The 16,151-nt window shown below is 45.6% G+C and overlaps 1 protein-coding gene across 1 annotated transcript; it reads left to right on the plus strand.

The window, feature by feature from the left end:
- Positions 1-2,761: 2,761 nt before the first annotated feature.
- Positions 2,762-4,201, plus strand: C6H11orf96 (chromosome 6 C11orf96 homolog). The gene has a single exon (XM_027823140.3). The coding sequence runs from the start codon at positions 3,204-3,206 to the stop codon at positions 3,567-3,569; it is 366 nt and encodes a 121-aa protein (XP_027678941.1). The 5' UTR covers positions 2,762-3,203; the 3' UTR covers positions 3,570-4,201.
- Positions 4,202-16,151: the final 11,950 nt, after the last annotated feature.

The raw sequence follows: 16,151 nt of genomic DNA on the forward strand, positions 1-16,151 counted from the left end.
GTTCCCCACATGTTTCCAGGAGTCTTCTTGTGTGGGGAGCGAAGTACACCAGATGATGTCACTCCCTGCCTAATATAGCTTTTGCATATGGCGGGAACCCTTTTTCCCATAGCTTCCATAGACCAGGTTACCAGCCTGGTCTGTGGAAAAATACTGACAGCCCAAGATGGAGTCTAGAGACATGTGGTCTCATCACATGTCTTTGTAGAGTCATAGCAGCCATTACTTGGAGGCTATCTATAGCATTTTCAGGAAGGCTCCCCAGGTGGGAGATAAGCTTCTCCTAAGGCCTATTGTTTTTTCCTAATGGACCATTGCCCTGAATAGGCCCTTCCCCACCGACTATCTAGACTGAAAGCATCTTGTCTAGTGGGCATTACCTAGGTGTAACTACATTTGAAATACAGATACAAAAATGATATATGGATACAAATAGGATACTCATATTCAGCAAATCATAACTTTTCCAGTGACACCTCACATGACTTATCTGGCATAAAATACATTATAATTATGTCATAATCATATCATAATAATATAATTGTGAAGAATGTGGGGTGCAGTGTCACACCAGACATTTAAAATAATAGACTAATATTTTTGTCCTTGTATTTTTGTCCTTCCATCTGAGCACAGCACTTTATGAGCATTAATGAAACCTCATAACTCCCCTTTTACAAATGGGGAAACTGAGGCACAGAGAGGCTTGGTGACTTGTCTTCCATTACACAGTGAGTCAAAAGTGGCAGAGCTGGGAAATGGATCTGAGTCCTGACTCCCCACCTCCTGATTTAATTCCGAGACTGTGCTGTCTCTCCTACATAGTTCATTTGTTTTGTTGCTGAGAAGACTTTTATTCCCTAACCCTAGAGTGCTTAACTTGACATTCTCAGCCAAGTCATTCTGGAGGATTGAGAAATTAGGGTATTGCATCCCATATCTGATCTGACCTCAGTCCCCTCTGAATATGTGGTGGTGATGGGGGGAGAGGGGTGGGCAAAGGAGCAAGTTGCTTCTTATCCAGACAGCAGGAATCCTTGCCACTAATTAAGGGGTATTACAATCCTGTTGCTGATTTCAATATTTTTTCAGCCAGAGAAACAGCTGTATAATCCCTTCCCTCCCACCACCCAAAACCTGTGAAGTGAAAGTCAAACATGTGACTATCAGCATAGTTGTTCTTCCAGCACTAAAAGCGTCCCCGAGCCTGTATACCAAGCCCACTCCTCACATGCTAGTCAAGCCTCAATTACCAGGCATTTCAGGACAGGTAATATCAACATCCAAAGAAAGGCTTAAGGGTATCACTGCCAAGCTAATGCTGTCTCTTTCCTTCCCGGCAGCCCTCCACTCTCTTCATACAGGAGTCAGAGAGACAGAATTCACAGAAGGATGGAGGTCATGTTTGCTATGAGGGACTAACACAAACTCTTCAAGCTGTGTGCTTCAGAGGGAGAGAGTTATCGGCAGAATGTATGTGAAGAGAGGCCTGTTAGAACCTCTGCTGCCTGAGCCCTAAGCTGGAGATTGTCTGCAACATAGGAGAACGGAAAGAGATGCCAGGAGCAGCTGAGCAGCCTCAGCCCCCAGGTCTGAAGTGGACAGTAATAGAAAAAGGAGGTATGTGAAGTCTGTGTACCCCACTCTCACTGTGAAACCTGATCTGGATGCAGGTACCAACTCGGGCAGTGCTTGCACACTAGGTCAGCGGTTCTCAACCAAGGGTCCAGGGCCCCCTGAGGGGGCTGCGAGATGGTTTCAGGGGGGTCCACCAAGCAGGGCCCGTGTTAGACTCAAAGACGCACTGTGAGGAGCTGAAGCCTGGGGCCATGAGCCTTGCCACCTGGGGCTAAAGCCAAAGCCTGAGCAACTTAGCTTCACGGGTCCCCTGTGGCCATGCTTGATACCCCTAATGCCAACCATGGCTTTTATATTCAGAAAACAGTTGCTGTGGCACAGGTGAACCTGCAATTTTTATAACTTGTCTGGGGGGCCTTAGGGGGAAAAAAAGGTTGAAAACTCCTGCACTAGGTAACTTACAGGATATGGCAGGAAGGGGGAAACAGCCAGGGAGGTGTTTGGGGGCTTTCTCCAGGTGGAAGGAAGCCTGGCAGACGTCCCTAAGGTGCAGAACTGGATAACGGGGGTCATTAGATAGACAGTAAGATGATCACAACCACTGCCTCAGCCCCAAAACTGTGGGGAGGCCAGGAGTGTCCCCTGGCTGAGAAGTTAGTGGGTGTTCAGCAGTCAGGGAAGGGTGGTGGCAAATCCCTAGCTCGTGTGAGTGGGGCACACTGTAGCGGAGCCTGCTGATTTACCCCCGCTGATTTACCCCCCATCTGCTCCCCACTGTCCTGCTCAGCTAGGGATGATGTTTCTAAAGTGCCCGTGGCGGTTTCTAAGGGGCAGCAGCAGCAGGACGGGTGAGAGAGGGAAACTTCCTCCAGTGAGCGCTGGAATCCGCCCGTGGCGGGGAGCGCCTGGCACCCCACCCGCTGTCAACCCGCGCCGCCCCCCCGTGGGTGGGTTACCGGCGGAGAAGCGCAGGCTGGGAGCCTTTCCCCTCAGCCTGCCCCGGGCCAGGGGCTGCAGCCCGCGAGCGCCGCGCGCGGCTCCTCGGCTGGCGCGGGAAAGCCCCGGGGCCTCCCCAGCACAGTCTCTCCGCATCGCGGGGGCGGCGTTATTTTAGCACAAATGACTCGCAGACGTCAGGCGGAAGGGAAACGGCCGGGCAGGCTTTAAATGGTAGTTGGTGTCATCTGAGCATGCTCCTGTGTGGGCTGCAGGGGGCTATATAGCGCCGGGGACGACACGGGCAGCAGCAGCAGCAGCTTTCTGCGCAGCACCGGAGCGAGCCTCTGGCCGCAGCGCCCGCCTTGGCCGCGCTCCGCAGAGGGACTGCAGAGGGACCCGCTCCCAGCCGGGGCAGCGAGCGCAGCGCAGCCCGCCCGAGCGAGACTCCGCCGCCAGGCCTGGGGAGGGAGCTGGCTGGCTGTCTGTCGGCGAGCCCGGCCTGCCTTGGGCTGAGGGGAAGGATTGAGCGCAGCCCGGCGCGCCCCCGCTCTGCTCCCGGGCTCTGTCTCGGCTCGGAGCCCGCGCCCATCCCCGTGGTGCCGGGGACCGCGCGCTCGCCAACGGCCGCCTGCTCCTCTTGCCTCTGCCCAGCGCACGTTTTGCAGAGCCGCAGCAGAGGGGCTAACATGATGGCAGCCAAGCAAGCCGAGCTCATGGGCATCTGCTCCAGCTACCAAGCGGTCATGCCTCATTTCGTGTGCATCGCCGAGGAATACCCTCAACCCATCCGCCCCGCCAAGATCCCCAAGGGCAAGCTGAGGAGACCGCGACAGTCCCGCTTCAAGACCCAGCCGGTGACTTTCGATGAGATCCAGGAGGTGGAGGAGGAAGGGGTCTCCCCCATGGAGGAGGAGAAAGCCAAGAAATCCTTCCTGCAGTCCCTGGAGTGCCTGAGGAGGAGCACCCAGAACCTGAGCCTGCAGCGGGAGAAGCTCAGCAGCTGCAAGCTGAGGAACAGTTTGGACTCTAGTGACTCTGACTCTGCCCTGTGAAGGGACCATTGGGGTTCAGTGATCACCCATCACAGCAGCTTCGCAAGCGCAATGGACACAGAGAGAAGGGACTGTGCTTCATAGTGAAGCCTGCAGCCGCCAGACACAACGGCAAGAACTTTATAGAGTTATATTTTTCAAGGGAGACTATGTGTGGAGATCCTTGCTACCAAGAATTGCTTTCCAAATAATGGCCATTGGACACTCTCTTTTGTATTATAGATTAGATCCTAACTGTCAGTCAGCATGGCAAGGGGGGACTTTGAAGGGACCATGATGAAGGCTTTATTTAAGAGGGGAGGGGTGAAGTTCCTTTTAAATTATCCTCCTGATAAAGAACCAGTTGGAGTGGGATAGATTCCAAGAGCAATTTGCAAGTAAGGTCAGGATGTTTTCTAAGAAAGCACTTTTATGTTTGTTTCTATTAAGTTGTATGAAACTTCTGATTTAAACAAAAAAAACTTTTCTATTTGTTAGAAGAAATCTGAGCTGTTTTGGATGCAGTGAGCTGCTGGACTTTATATTTATTTTTGCATTTAAATTGTTGACTGCATTAATTTAATATCTTTCTACCTGAATGTCTGTTATTATTTCCATAAAAGAGAAATAAAACTCAGTATATTTGCATAGTGCATTTTGGCGAATATTTATTGGGGATAACTATTCCTATTTCTGCCTTCTCACCCTTTAGTGGATATATGGGCTTTAAAATGTTGAGCTAACCCTAAAACAATAATATCCTTTTTGGAGGGGGGAAGGACATTGTCAAACATTGTCAAAAGGGTCTTTCACTACATATCTTAAAGAATATACTGTATAAGAATTTAGCTAGATGACTTCTTAAAAAAAAAACAAACAAAAAAAACCTTAACATAAAGCAAGTAATAAAACAAGAAATTAGATGATTGGTGAGGAAACTTTTACTGGCCCATTTTTTTTTAAGTTAGCAAAACTGGGAAGGTCTAATAAGTATTCTTAGAATTTATTATTATATAATTATTGAATGACTATTCTATGTTCACACTTTCTTTTCTCCTTTTGACAAGTAAATTGGTCAGTGCTACAGACATGCTAAGTTTTTTTTTATAAATATATTTAATGCAATTCCATTTAGTAGATCAAGAAGCTGCAGGGCACTCTGGATACACAGATTTCTCTCAAGGTAGGAGAGTGAAAGATTTTGCTAGGGGTGAAGATCAGCCAGGAATGAATCTGTGGGACTGAGGATTTTTTTTATTTTTTTGAGAGAGAGAGAGAGAGAGAGAGAGAGAATGCAGGTTTTTTTAGAATTTCCATCAGTTGCAGACACCACAGTATTTGTGCTGGGAGCATTTAGACAAGCTCTGCAAAGGGAAAAGCAAACCCAAGTGTTGGGAATCATTTGCTTTCTTCTTCCACTTTCTTGAAGTGCTGTTAGGCTGATTGTTCGCTCCCATATGAGCATCTCTCCCATCTCTTAGAGCCTGGTAGACAAGCCTCAGGCTGTTCAAACTTCCTAATTACGAAATGTTAATGGTACAGTTAAGGGAGCTGGTGGTCAGAGCCTGTAACTATAGTTTGCCCAATGAAGGTTTGATTTGAGGAGGCCTGGGGAGCTACAGCAAAGGGACTTTTTCATATGAGACCATGGTTCAAATGTGGCATTGATCCTAAGTGAAATCAGATTTGGCCCTGCTTCTAGGGAGCTGTGGCGAGAACATAAGACATATCACTGAACCACACCAGAATTTGGACACCTGTGGTGCTCAGGGCTGGATAAGTGTGAAGAGAGAAATTGAGGTGGACAGGATGCAAGTCAGGAGTGAGGTGCATTGCTACAGTAAAGGGGATTGGAGGAGTGAAATTGTGAGGGGTGCTGCAGGAAAGGATTAAAGTGCATCAAAATTGCTGTCTTGGGCGCCCAGCACTGAAAAAGCAGTTGGCGCCGTGGGTCAGCTTTGAGAGGCATCAGCGAAGATGTGTGCGGAAGCTTGCTATTGGACTGCTCCCTTCTGCTTTTGTAAGCACTGAAACAGCTGTTTTTAAAAATTCATTCAAAATGTAGGAACTAATTGACCCTAGCACTAGCATAAAATCACATACACAATCTAATAGGTGAGGGAATGGCTCTGGGGCACAGACTTATGCTTCCCTGTCACTAAGCATTTGACACCATCGCAATATCTAGCAACACACCTTGTGAGAGAGCCGGAGAGCTTTTCTCACTGTGGCAGTAAACTCCAATGGCTGCTTTCTGTGCAGACAACCAGACAACATCCATGCACAAGGAAGAGTCACAATTCTACCCCAAGAACACGTTCAGGTATGCAGACAGTCTCACTGGAGTCTAAATTAAAAGAAATAATCTATTACTAGAAACCTGGGTGTTTTTCTTTGACAAATTCCCAGCGCTGTTCCAGCTCCTGAAATAAATCTGTTTAGTGAAGCTTCAGTCTAGCACTTTAGCCTCATCTCTAAAAACAGCATTGAAAATACACAGCAGGGAAATGAACTCTGTGGTGTTTCCGGGGTACATGGCTCAGTGGCAGCATCCTTCCCCATTTCTCAGGCTCAGACAGTGGCTGTTCAGCCATGTCTTTCTTCCAAATCCAGGTCCAGATTCTGCTGTCTCCTATAAAAGGCAGAGTCTCTCAAGAGGCATCTTAGGCTGAGTGATAACACTACATCCTTTCCCCTGCCCCCCTTTTCCTCTGAAATGCTGGGATTAAAAGGAGGCCATTTACCCCAACCCCTTTCATCTCTGGGTTTGTGAGTAGCTGTGCTGCCATCACACACTAACTGCAGAAGGCTGCACTGTTTCAGACTGGTGACAGGAGCAGAACACCAAGCACTGACTTTCCTGGAGGGGACATATCTATGTTCACTTTTCAGTTCCAAGACACAAATCCAGGATGTGGTGAGGGTTTGTTCAGCGAACAAAAAGGATTTAAGAATCTGCTGCAAAACAAGTTAAGAAAGCACCTCATCTTATAGATAAATTATGGGGTAAATTAAGTCTCTCTTCAAATGATCATTGTTATTGTTCCCCCCCTTCCCCTCCACCCCAGAGTGAATAGCATGCTGGTGGAAGGTGCCAAAGTGACAGTCCTGGAGGCTGGGGGTCTTTGTTCCCAGAACAGGTACAGCCCAGGAAACAACAATGCAAAGCTTCCACTGGCCAGTTTACTTTAGCCCTGTTCCAAAGGGGCACCCTCAGTGTGAAAGAGAAATGCACTCCTTGTGGGCCCAGGCTGTCCTTGTCCTCTATTTGGAAGGTTTCTGTTGTGATGGTGTTTTTGTGTGATGTCCCCTAGGAATTGGACTAAGACCCAACAAATTCATTTTTACCCAGGTCACCAGACAATCATTCAGTGACGACTTTCTGTCACCACCTAACTTGTCCCCAACGCTTGAGATACGGCTCATGCATTTCCCCTCAACACTTTACATTTTAAAAGTGCTCAGCAAATGTCAGTTAATCTACCCTGCTCCCCAAGAAGCATAATCTTTCCCCTTTTACAAAGGAGGGAGCTAAGGCACAAACTCCAATTGAGCACAGTATGTGCAGGATGGGGCTCAGAGTGGGGGGATGATTTATTAGACCTGACCTTCATTTTTTCCCCTCATGCTGCTTTTTGTGTAAATTATAGTAGCTGCTGTAGCAGGGGAGACAGTGAACCCTGCACCTGGTGCTTGCTGGATAAAAAGACCTCCATCTTTATTTGTTATTTTTAAGGCTATCCGTTTCTGTTCTGTTCCTGATTTGTGTCCAGTCTTCTTAGAGCTTGTCAGTATTCGCACCATGTAGCTGCAATGATGTAAAGCAGTAGTGTAGACATGCTACAGCATGGCTTACTTTGCAGCAGTGTGGCTTACCTAGTCTCAAACTTCTTACACTAGGTGTTTGGAGAGTGTAACAACATCAGTGTGTGTCTGTTGGTGCAAATATCCCCCTTATAGACAAGCTCTTCCTGAATTTTTCCAAAGCATTCTTGGTTGAGCTTGAATTGGTAAATGCACTGAGGCTTTCCAGTTGCAATTTAATTCCAATCCCAAAGGCAACAGGACATTTTCACCCTGCTAACTGCATACACGGTTCCTTTATTTGACTCCATCACCTAAAGTTTCTGAACTGGTGGGATGTTGTTCTAGTCACCAAGTGTTTAAAACTGATGCAGAGTTTCTAGGTTTATATCGGGGTTCCCCCACCCCCGCACTCTGAACCCTGGGATACAGCTGTGGGGACCCACATGAAAGACTCCCTAAACTTATATTCTACCAGCTTAGGTTAAAACTTCCCCAAGGCACAAATTCCTTTCCTTGTCCTTAGTATTGCTACCACCACCAAGTGATTTACACAAAAATTGAGGGAAGGGTCACTTGGAATTCCTATCCCCCCAAAATATGCCCCCTGGCCCCTTCACTCCCTTTCCTGGGGAGGCTTGAGAATAATATACCAACCAATTGCCTTAGCAATGTGAGTACAGACCAGACCCCTTGTCTTTAGGACACTGAAAATCAATCAGGTTCTTAAAAGAAGAACTTTATTATAAAGAAAAAAGTAAAAGAATCACACCTGCAAAATTAGGATGGAAGGTAACTTTTACAGGATAATAAAAAGATTTAAAACACAGAGGATTCCCCTCTAGGCTCAGCTTCACAGTTACAAAAACAGGAATAAAACTATCTCTGTAGCATAGGAAAAATTCACAAGCTAAAACAAAAGATAACCTAATGCATTTCCTTGCCCTACTTACAATTTTTGTGATTTTAAATGGATTATTCCAGGTATATTTTCAGGAGATGTTGTACCTGTTTGGCTTCTCTCTCCATCTGGAGAGGGAACAAACTAATCCTTTGCCCCAGATTTGAAAGTATCTTCTTTCCTCATTGGTCCTTCTGGTCAGGTGCTAACTAGGTTATTTGAACTGTTTAACCCCTTACAGGTAAGGCAATTCAGTACAGCTACCAAGGGGGGATTTTATGTGACTCTTTCCTCTATATTTATGACAATTTATAATAACCCTATGAGGACTGTTTTGTGTTGTGTGGTCATTGGTACAAATAGGACACCTAAATTGTAGAGGTACAGGGCTCTCATAACTCCAACTGACTTCAGTGGAGTTCTGGGAGGTCAGTTCATTGTAGAATTTGGTCTGTGGCAAGAAGTTTCTTTGTCGTAGTTCTGTTGCATTAGACATTGATAAACAGAAGCAGTACTGCTAGCTTGGCTGCTGGTGGTCTGATCCTGCCATACCATTCAAGCCTGTGAAAGGACTGCATGTAAAAATAATTGCATACATAGTTACTTGACTTACATAGTAACTTCAGAGCCACAGGACAGAACAAAAACAGGAATATATACTTAATTGTTTGGTTAATAGTGAACTATAGTTACTATGTAACTACCTGCTGGTTTAGTTAATAGTGTAGAGAGTGATATATATTAATAGCTCCTGTCATATACAAGGGTCCCAAAATGATTTTAAAAGAGCATAAGAGATGTTGCAGCCAGACAATCTGTGGCTGTGATCCTGTTGAAGTTCACACGTTAAGCAAAGTGGTTTAGGTCCTGTATCTGGATGGAGGACCTTAAATGAACACAGGATACTGCAGAAAGTGTTCCTAGTGACTCCGGAGGTGGTGGTTTTTCTTCTGAATCTGTACTGAACCAATGCCCCAGCGTGGGATTAGGGGACACTCTACTGGTAGAGGTCTGTGGTAAAATTATGAGCCTCATTCCTTTCGTCCAGGGGATCAGCCTTTGTGTCCTGGCCAAGTTCCTCCTCGGGGAATTACATTCTGCCTCCCTAAATTCCCCTCGCAGTTTCCATTGGGTACAGTATTAATCATCTCCTGCCCTAAATGATTGTTTAGTGTTGCTGTGGACAGTTAAACTTTGCCAAGTCTCACCCCTGAGGTGACTGCATCCAAGTGATGGATGATGTGATTCCTGCCTGTAGCGTATACCATTTTAAACTCCTAACACATTTTTGTGCTGTAGAAATGTAAGGTATTATCAGGGTAAATTGTAAAAGCAAACACAGAAATCATTGTGCCCAATATTATCTTTCACAAGCACGGGCCATCAGCTCCTGTTTACTGAGAAGGGGATGTTGCACGGGACAGTGGGATTATTATTTAGCCCTCAAGGCTTTCTCAAAAATCATTATGGGCTCTTTAACTCCCAGCTGGGCAGCCACCTGAACTAGATATAGGGCAGTCCAGTTTAACATTGGATCCAAAGCAGCCTGTAATGGCATATTACTGTTCCCTGCTCAGTCCATATTGTGTAGAGGCAAGAGTGTTACCAAGTATGTCAATACCACCTGGCACTTAAATATACAGGGCAGCATTTAATGCCACTTAACTGATGGTACAACCAGTTTAACTGATGCCAAGGGACACTGAGTGCTCCTTTTGGCTGCACAACTAACCAATAACTGCAGTGTCATTATCATGTAATTCTCGGGAGTCAGAGCATTAGTATCAAGCCTAAATGTATGACCTCCATAGTTACGCACTTAGGACTTCTGGGTTAGCAAATGCCATCGGTGGGTGAGTGTGTTATAACTACCACAGGGCCAGCTCCTGATGTCAGATGCAGTGGTGGCAAACTGGAATAATTTCACTTACTTTCTTGGAGTTACTCTAGATTTGCCCCCATATAAGTAGGATGAGTCCAGTTCTTGCTATACCCCTGGTATTACTAAGCATGTTTCTGAACCTAGCACAAATATGCAAGCCATTGCTTCTCTGCTGCATAATGCAGATGCTACCATTTTGCTTAGAACAGTCTTACAAAGTTTAATCTGATTTGTGTGCCAGAAGCAATGCACAGTGTGCGCCAGCAAGCTTGACGACATCTGTTTTCTGCTCAGACACAAGAGTCTGTGGTAACAGAATCCAATTGGGGGGTGGATTTGGTATTTCTTCTGGAGTTTGTATTGTTTCTGAAATGCAATGAGACTTCTTTCTCTCCCTTTCAAATTAGAACAGGGTCTACTTGACTCTGATTTCAAACAAAACAAGATCTGAGATGGTAATTTATGAGGTGACTCTTTGTTTCCAAATATTTGCATTGAGGAGGTTGAGTTTATTTATTGGTGGATGGGAAGTTATTTTTCTCAATCTGATTTAAAACCCTGTTGTTGTGGAGGATTATTTTCCCTGTGAAGAAAATGACCTTTCTGGGGCAGGAGGAGGTGGGGAAAGAAGAGGGCGGGATAGGACACAGCATGTCTGTGAAATTACTCTTGGGTAATAGAAAACTGTATGAGGGATATTTATCTGCTTGTTACTTTCCATCTCGGGTTCTGGTAACTCAGTATTTTCCCTTTTGAAAAATGTTCTGAACCCTTGACCCCTTGTGTTCATCAACAATCTATCTCATGGCTCTTTTCACAAGAGCATGTCATGTCCTAGGGTAATTACATTCTGCTGACCCAAATTCCCCAGGCAATTTCACTTAGAAAACATACTTTTTTCACTATTCTTAAAAAGTGCTGGGTAGTTAGTGCCTACTTTTAAACAGCTGCTGTGTTCCACACAGGAGGTGGATGCATTTGAGCAGTGCGTAAGTAATGTCTGTATGGCACTGGTATATCAGCAGTAATGCATCTATATAGGTATGTTTCACAATGATGTTGTTTATTGTGTTATTATAGTCATTGGAGCCCCAGGACTCTCTGACACTTTCAATATATAAATCAGTGCAGGCTAGATTATCATATTTTGGAGGATGGAAAAAGCCCAGAAATCTTACAGACAGAAAGAAGCCTGGAAAAATGTAAGTCTGATTGTCTGCAGAGAGGTAGTTAGGATACAGCGTTCTCTGGGAATGGAACTGCTGGACTGGAATCAAGGAAGCGGGGGGAAAACTAAAAGAAATCCAGGGAACAAAAAAGAAGATAAAAAATAAAAAACCCAACCCCAGAGTGGAATTGGATGTGACCCATATGCCTTAGAAGGCAACCTAGAGAGTCTGTTTATAATCTGCTCCCATAAGCAGCACCCACAAGCCCAAGCACCCACTGAAATGTGGATAGCTTTGCCTAGTAATTCTAAGTATGAAGTGTATTGAACTTTTTATTTGGATCCTTCATTTGTTTCCCAAAATAAACATTAGAGCCATGAGCCATATTAGCTTCTCTCATTCTCTCTTGTTTCTACCTATTACATTTGTTTTATGGATGTTTATTGCTGGATAAACAGTGTCCCTATGGAGTCAAATCATAAAAACGGAGAGAGATTGTAGATGGGTCATTAGAACAGGGGATTGGGTGTCAGGACTTCTGGGTCTGGGAGGCAGTATGGTCTGGTTAGAGCATGGGGTTGAGAATCAGGACTTCTGGTAGTGTTCCTGGCTCTGCCACTGACTCATTGTGTTATTTTGAGCAAGCCACTCTCCCTTTCTGTGCCTCAGTTTCCCCATCCATAAACCCAGGGGGTTGTGAGGCTTAATTCATTAATGCTTGCGAAAGTAAAGTGCTATGTCTGAGTATTATGCAGGTCACTAGAAACAACGGTCGGTTTGCTGAGAAAGGAGAGGATTGCTGAAGAGACAGGACTTGTGCTTGGGAAACCAAACCCTCAGCAATCTGATCTCAGAGTTTATATAACAGATAAATTGCAAAACCACTTGCTGTACCAAATAATAAGGGCTTACGCTTCCTGGGACCTGAGGACAAAGACTGGCCCTGTCATGTTCAGACTCCACTGTATAGATTAGCACCAATAAAAGACAAGAGTGGCAGCCCATAGGATCAAGGCAGGCCCCTCCCCCTGCTTACACTGCAAGGCAGATGTGTTAATAGGAAGCCTAGGTAAGTAAATGAGAGACAGGATCCTGCAGCTTGTTTGTGAGCCATGTTCGGGATTCCAGTCTGAGAAAGTTGCATAACTATATCCACACTCTGCTAGGCTTCCATATACCCTCAAACAGCACCATCTCTGTGAGCTCTGGGACATGGGTATGGATTCCCCACACCCTCCTCCCCTTTGCCGGGATCAGGTGACGCTTCCACTTTAGGAAAGGGTTTATTTCATTAGCACATGTGGGGGCAGCCTGAGCCTGAGGGAAAGGATGGATTTCTTGTGATTTGGGCAGAGTGCATACTGCCTGGGGAGTCCTCAGAGCCAGCCCTTGAAAAACCCAGAAAAGTCTCTAGTTTATATGTTTTAGTCATCTGGGAGACTGCAGCCTTGTAATCACAAAACAAACTTCCCACATGCTAATGGATCTCACCCTGACAAGAAAAGGCTTCCACTGGGACATGAAGTCATCCACCTGAAGGCACGGGGTACATACACACGTTTTACTGTCCTGTTGATGTTCCTCTCCAAAGGGCTGCTAGTCTCCTGCATTCTCACGCCTGCTCTTTCTCATCCTCCCTCCCCTCCCAACTTTACTGTTAGGAGGGTGCCTCACTGCACTGAATAGTTCAGTCTGCATGACCCCTTCAATCCATACCCTTTCTGCTGAGTGGCAGCCACAGATCCAGCTAGGGCCACCTGAAAGAGGGAATTTTGAAATGTGCATAACTAAAAACTAAGAACTGCGGCCAAGACTCACCAACTCATTTCACAGAGTTTGCCAAATATAACAGTAACTCAGTCCCTAAGGAACCGGATTGGATTCAGACCCCCCCCCCCCCCAGACGTTCTTGTTAAACCCTGGATTTGTGCTGGAAATGGCCCACCTTTATTATCATACACATTGTAAGGAGAGTGGTCACTTTAGATAAGCTATTACCAACAGGAGAGTGGGTTTGTGTGGGGGGGGGGAAGCGGGGGGAGAGAAAACCTGGATTTGTGCTGGAAATGGCCCAACTTGATTATCATACACATTGTAAGGAGAGTGATCACTTTAGATAAGCTATTACCAGCAGGAGAGTGGGGTGGGGGGAGGTATTTTTTCATGCTTTGTGTGTATAAAAAGATCTTCTACACTTTTCACAGTATGCATCCAATGAAGCGAGCTGTAACTCACGAAAGCTTATGCTCAAATAAATTGGTTAGTCTCTAAGGTGCCACAAGTACTCCTTTTCTTTTTGCGAATACAGACTAACACGGCTGTTACTCTGAAACCAGATAGGTTGAGATGATGAAAGGCTACATATCCCATTACAATCCCTGTGCATCTACCCATCCATCTATCAGTGCATCAATATCATGCTCATCACTGTGGTATCCAAACACCTGATTCTCTGAGTCATTTCAGTTTCCATGTAGAGTTCAGAGTTTCTTTCTTCTCTGCAAGTTGAGGGCACTTCTGAATGTCTCACAAATAGGCAGCTGGTAGCCCAAGAGGCTATGTGTATATGATGTATAACACAATGAATTCATTTGTGTTGAGTCAATTTACCTTCTTGGAAAAAGGAACACTTCTCGGTCTTCGTTTATATCCTGTTGGATTCAGGTGATTCCCAGGAATATATTTGCTATTTCCTTCTTTTGCTTTGATTTGTCTATATATTATATAATGTCAGATGAGTTAGCTAACTCCTAAGTACATTTACATCACATATTCTGCAGCATGTTCTTCCAAATCCCACCTGGCACAATCATGGAAGAGACCACATCAAGAACTGCTGGAAACTGTCACCATTGAAGTCTTATCTTTGCCAGAATCTAGGGTCAAAAGGTTGAAAAGAGGTCACTGATTTTGAGAGTGCAAATGTCAAGACCCCTGAGGCCTGGTTTTAAGAAGTGCTGAAAATATGCAATTGCAGCTGAGGTCACTGGGAGGTGGAGATGCTCAGCACTTCTGAAAATCAGGTCCCCGGGGTCTCAAAATTTGGGGATCCAAAATTAGTAGCTATTTCTGAACATTTTGGCAGCTTTATGAGCATGAAACCACGATAGCCCCCAAGGTAAATCACTGTTGCATATTCCCTGTGGATCTATCCCAGAGGTATGTTTGATTTCCTGTTTCTGTTGTTAATTTCTTTCTAAATATTTGGGGCCTGAAGTTAAACTGACCAACAGCAACCAACTCCAGAAAAGTTCTAAACAAATGGATGTTAAGCGTGGTGCTGGGATTTGAGTTTTTTCAAATCCTGAGTAAGCCATGCAGAGGAGCTTGGTGACTTTCCAGGGTTAATATAGAATGGAAAATTTCAGGGACCATGGTTAGAAAAAATAAGTTTTTCCCAAATAAAAATGGACATGGTCCAAATTCTGTGCTGACTCAGTAACTCCATTGCAGCTAATGGAATTATACCGAATGGGGGATAAATCAGCCTTGAATTTGGCTCCGTGTGAGTTGCTGAAACCCAAACCTCACTAACAAGTAGAACAGAATAGTAGGTGGAAAGTGGGAATTTGTTTCTTGCTGGTAGAAATAGGCAGGGCACATTTGGTATCTGATGCATTTCTAATTCAGATAGCATGGACTGAAAGTCTCTTGACCCTGATCACACCCACCTCTGATTACAGTGGCTCCCAGTGAGGGGAAGACACAGATAAGTTCATACTGCCACATGGGCATTTGGATGCTTCTCTGATTCACACCAAGAGCTTGAAATCTTGGCCAGATAGGCTGTGGTGCTGGGGTTTCTGATACTTCCTGCTTCTGTTCAGGCTGCCAAGATCTGGAAAGGGCCCTGATGCTGCTAAACCTGGCACTGTCCTGTGTGGCAATGCTTACCCTGGAGGAAGAGCTGTGATTGCTGAGTAGACCCTTTTCTCTTCCTCCTGGGGAAAGCCTATCACCCCACTTCGCCTCCTCTCTCCAGAAAGTCATATCTCCTCCCGCCACCCCTCCACTTTCTTATCAAGCTAATGAAGTTTGTACAGACCTGGGGCCTGCAGAGAGGGCAATTCCCACCTAAGTAAAGGATCCTTGGTTTGTAGCAAAAGTTGTCTCAGCTATAAAGCAGGAAGAGACTAAAGGGAGAAGCTGCTGCTATCTGATATATGGCAGGGTGCCTCTGGCACTCAGTGTGTGGGGGAGGACTGTGACAGAGCTGACTGCAGGTGGGAGGCCACTCTGGCTCTCAGCCTGTTGCTGAGGTAGGGTCCTTTAAGGCCAGACGTTATACAGCAGACATATACTGACTGGGAGGAAGATGTGGGGTCCATCACGTTCCCCTCAGTCCTGGCTACCTGTTGTGTCCCCAGCTCCTTCACTCCTCTCTTGGACTCACTAGGATTCCACATCAGACTGATCTCTCTTGGAGTGAAATGCAAAATCATCTTAATAAAATGACGTCAGCACTGATGAAAGGTGGCCGAGACTAGCGAAGTGAAAATCTGCTTGCCCTATCTGGGAGAGATGCACAGCGACCTGCCAGGACGTGCCAATACTGTGGTGATCAGGGCTGCGAGGGGATGTGTAATGATGCTCGGTTGAACAGAGATATAGAGAGATAAGCAGGTGAGCCACCATAACATGCAGTAAGTCTTGGCTGTGCAGTGACACTGGGTTGGGCAGATGCATGGAGACTCAGAGGTGTGCAGTAACTTGCACAACTCAGTGGCTGAAGGCAGATGTATGGGGACACATTGGGACACAGAGCGATGTACAAGGACATTTGGAAAATGTAAACTGGCTTTTTGGATGCCACGGGTTTAATAAACTTCTGAAATCCTCAGTGCTGC

Source organism: Chelonia mydas, chromosome 6, assembly GCF_015237465.2.
Source record: "Chelonia mydas isolate rCheMyd1 chromosome 6, rCheMyd1.pri.v2, whole genome shotgun sequence".
Lineage (NCBI taxonomy): Eukaryota > Metazoa > Chordata > Testudines > Cheloniidae > Chelonia > Chelonia mydas.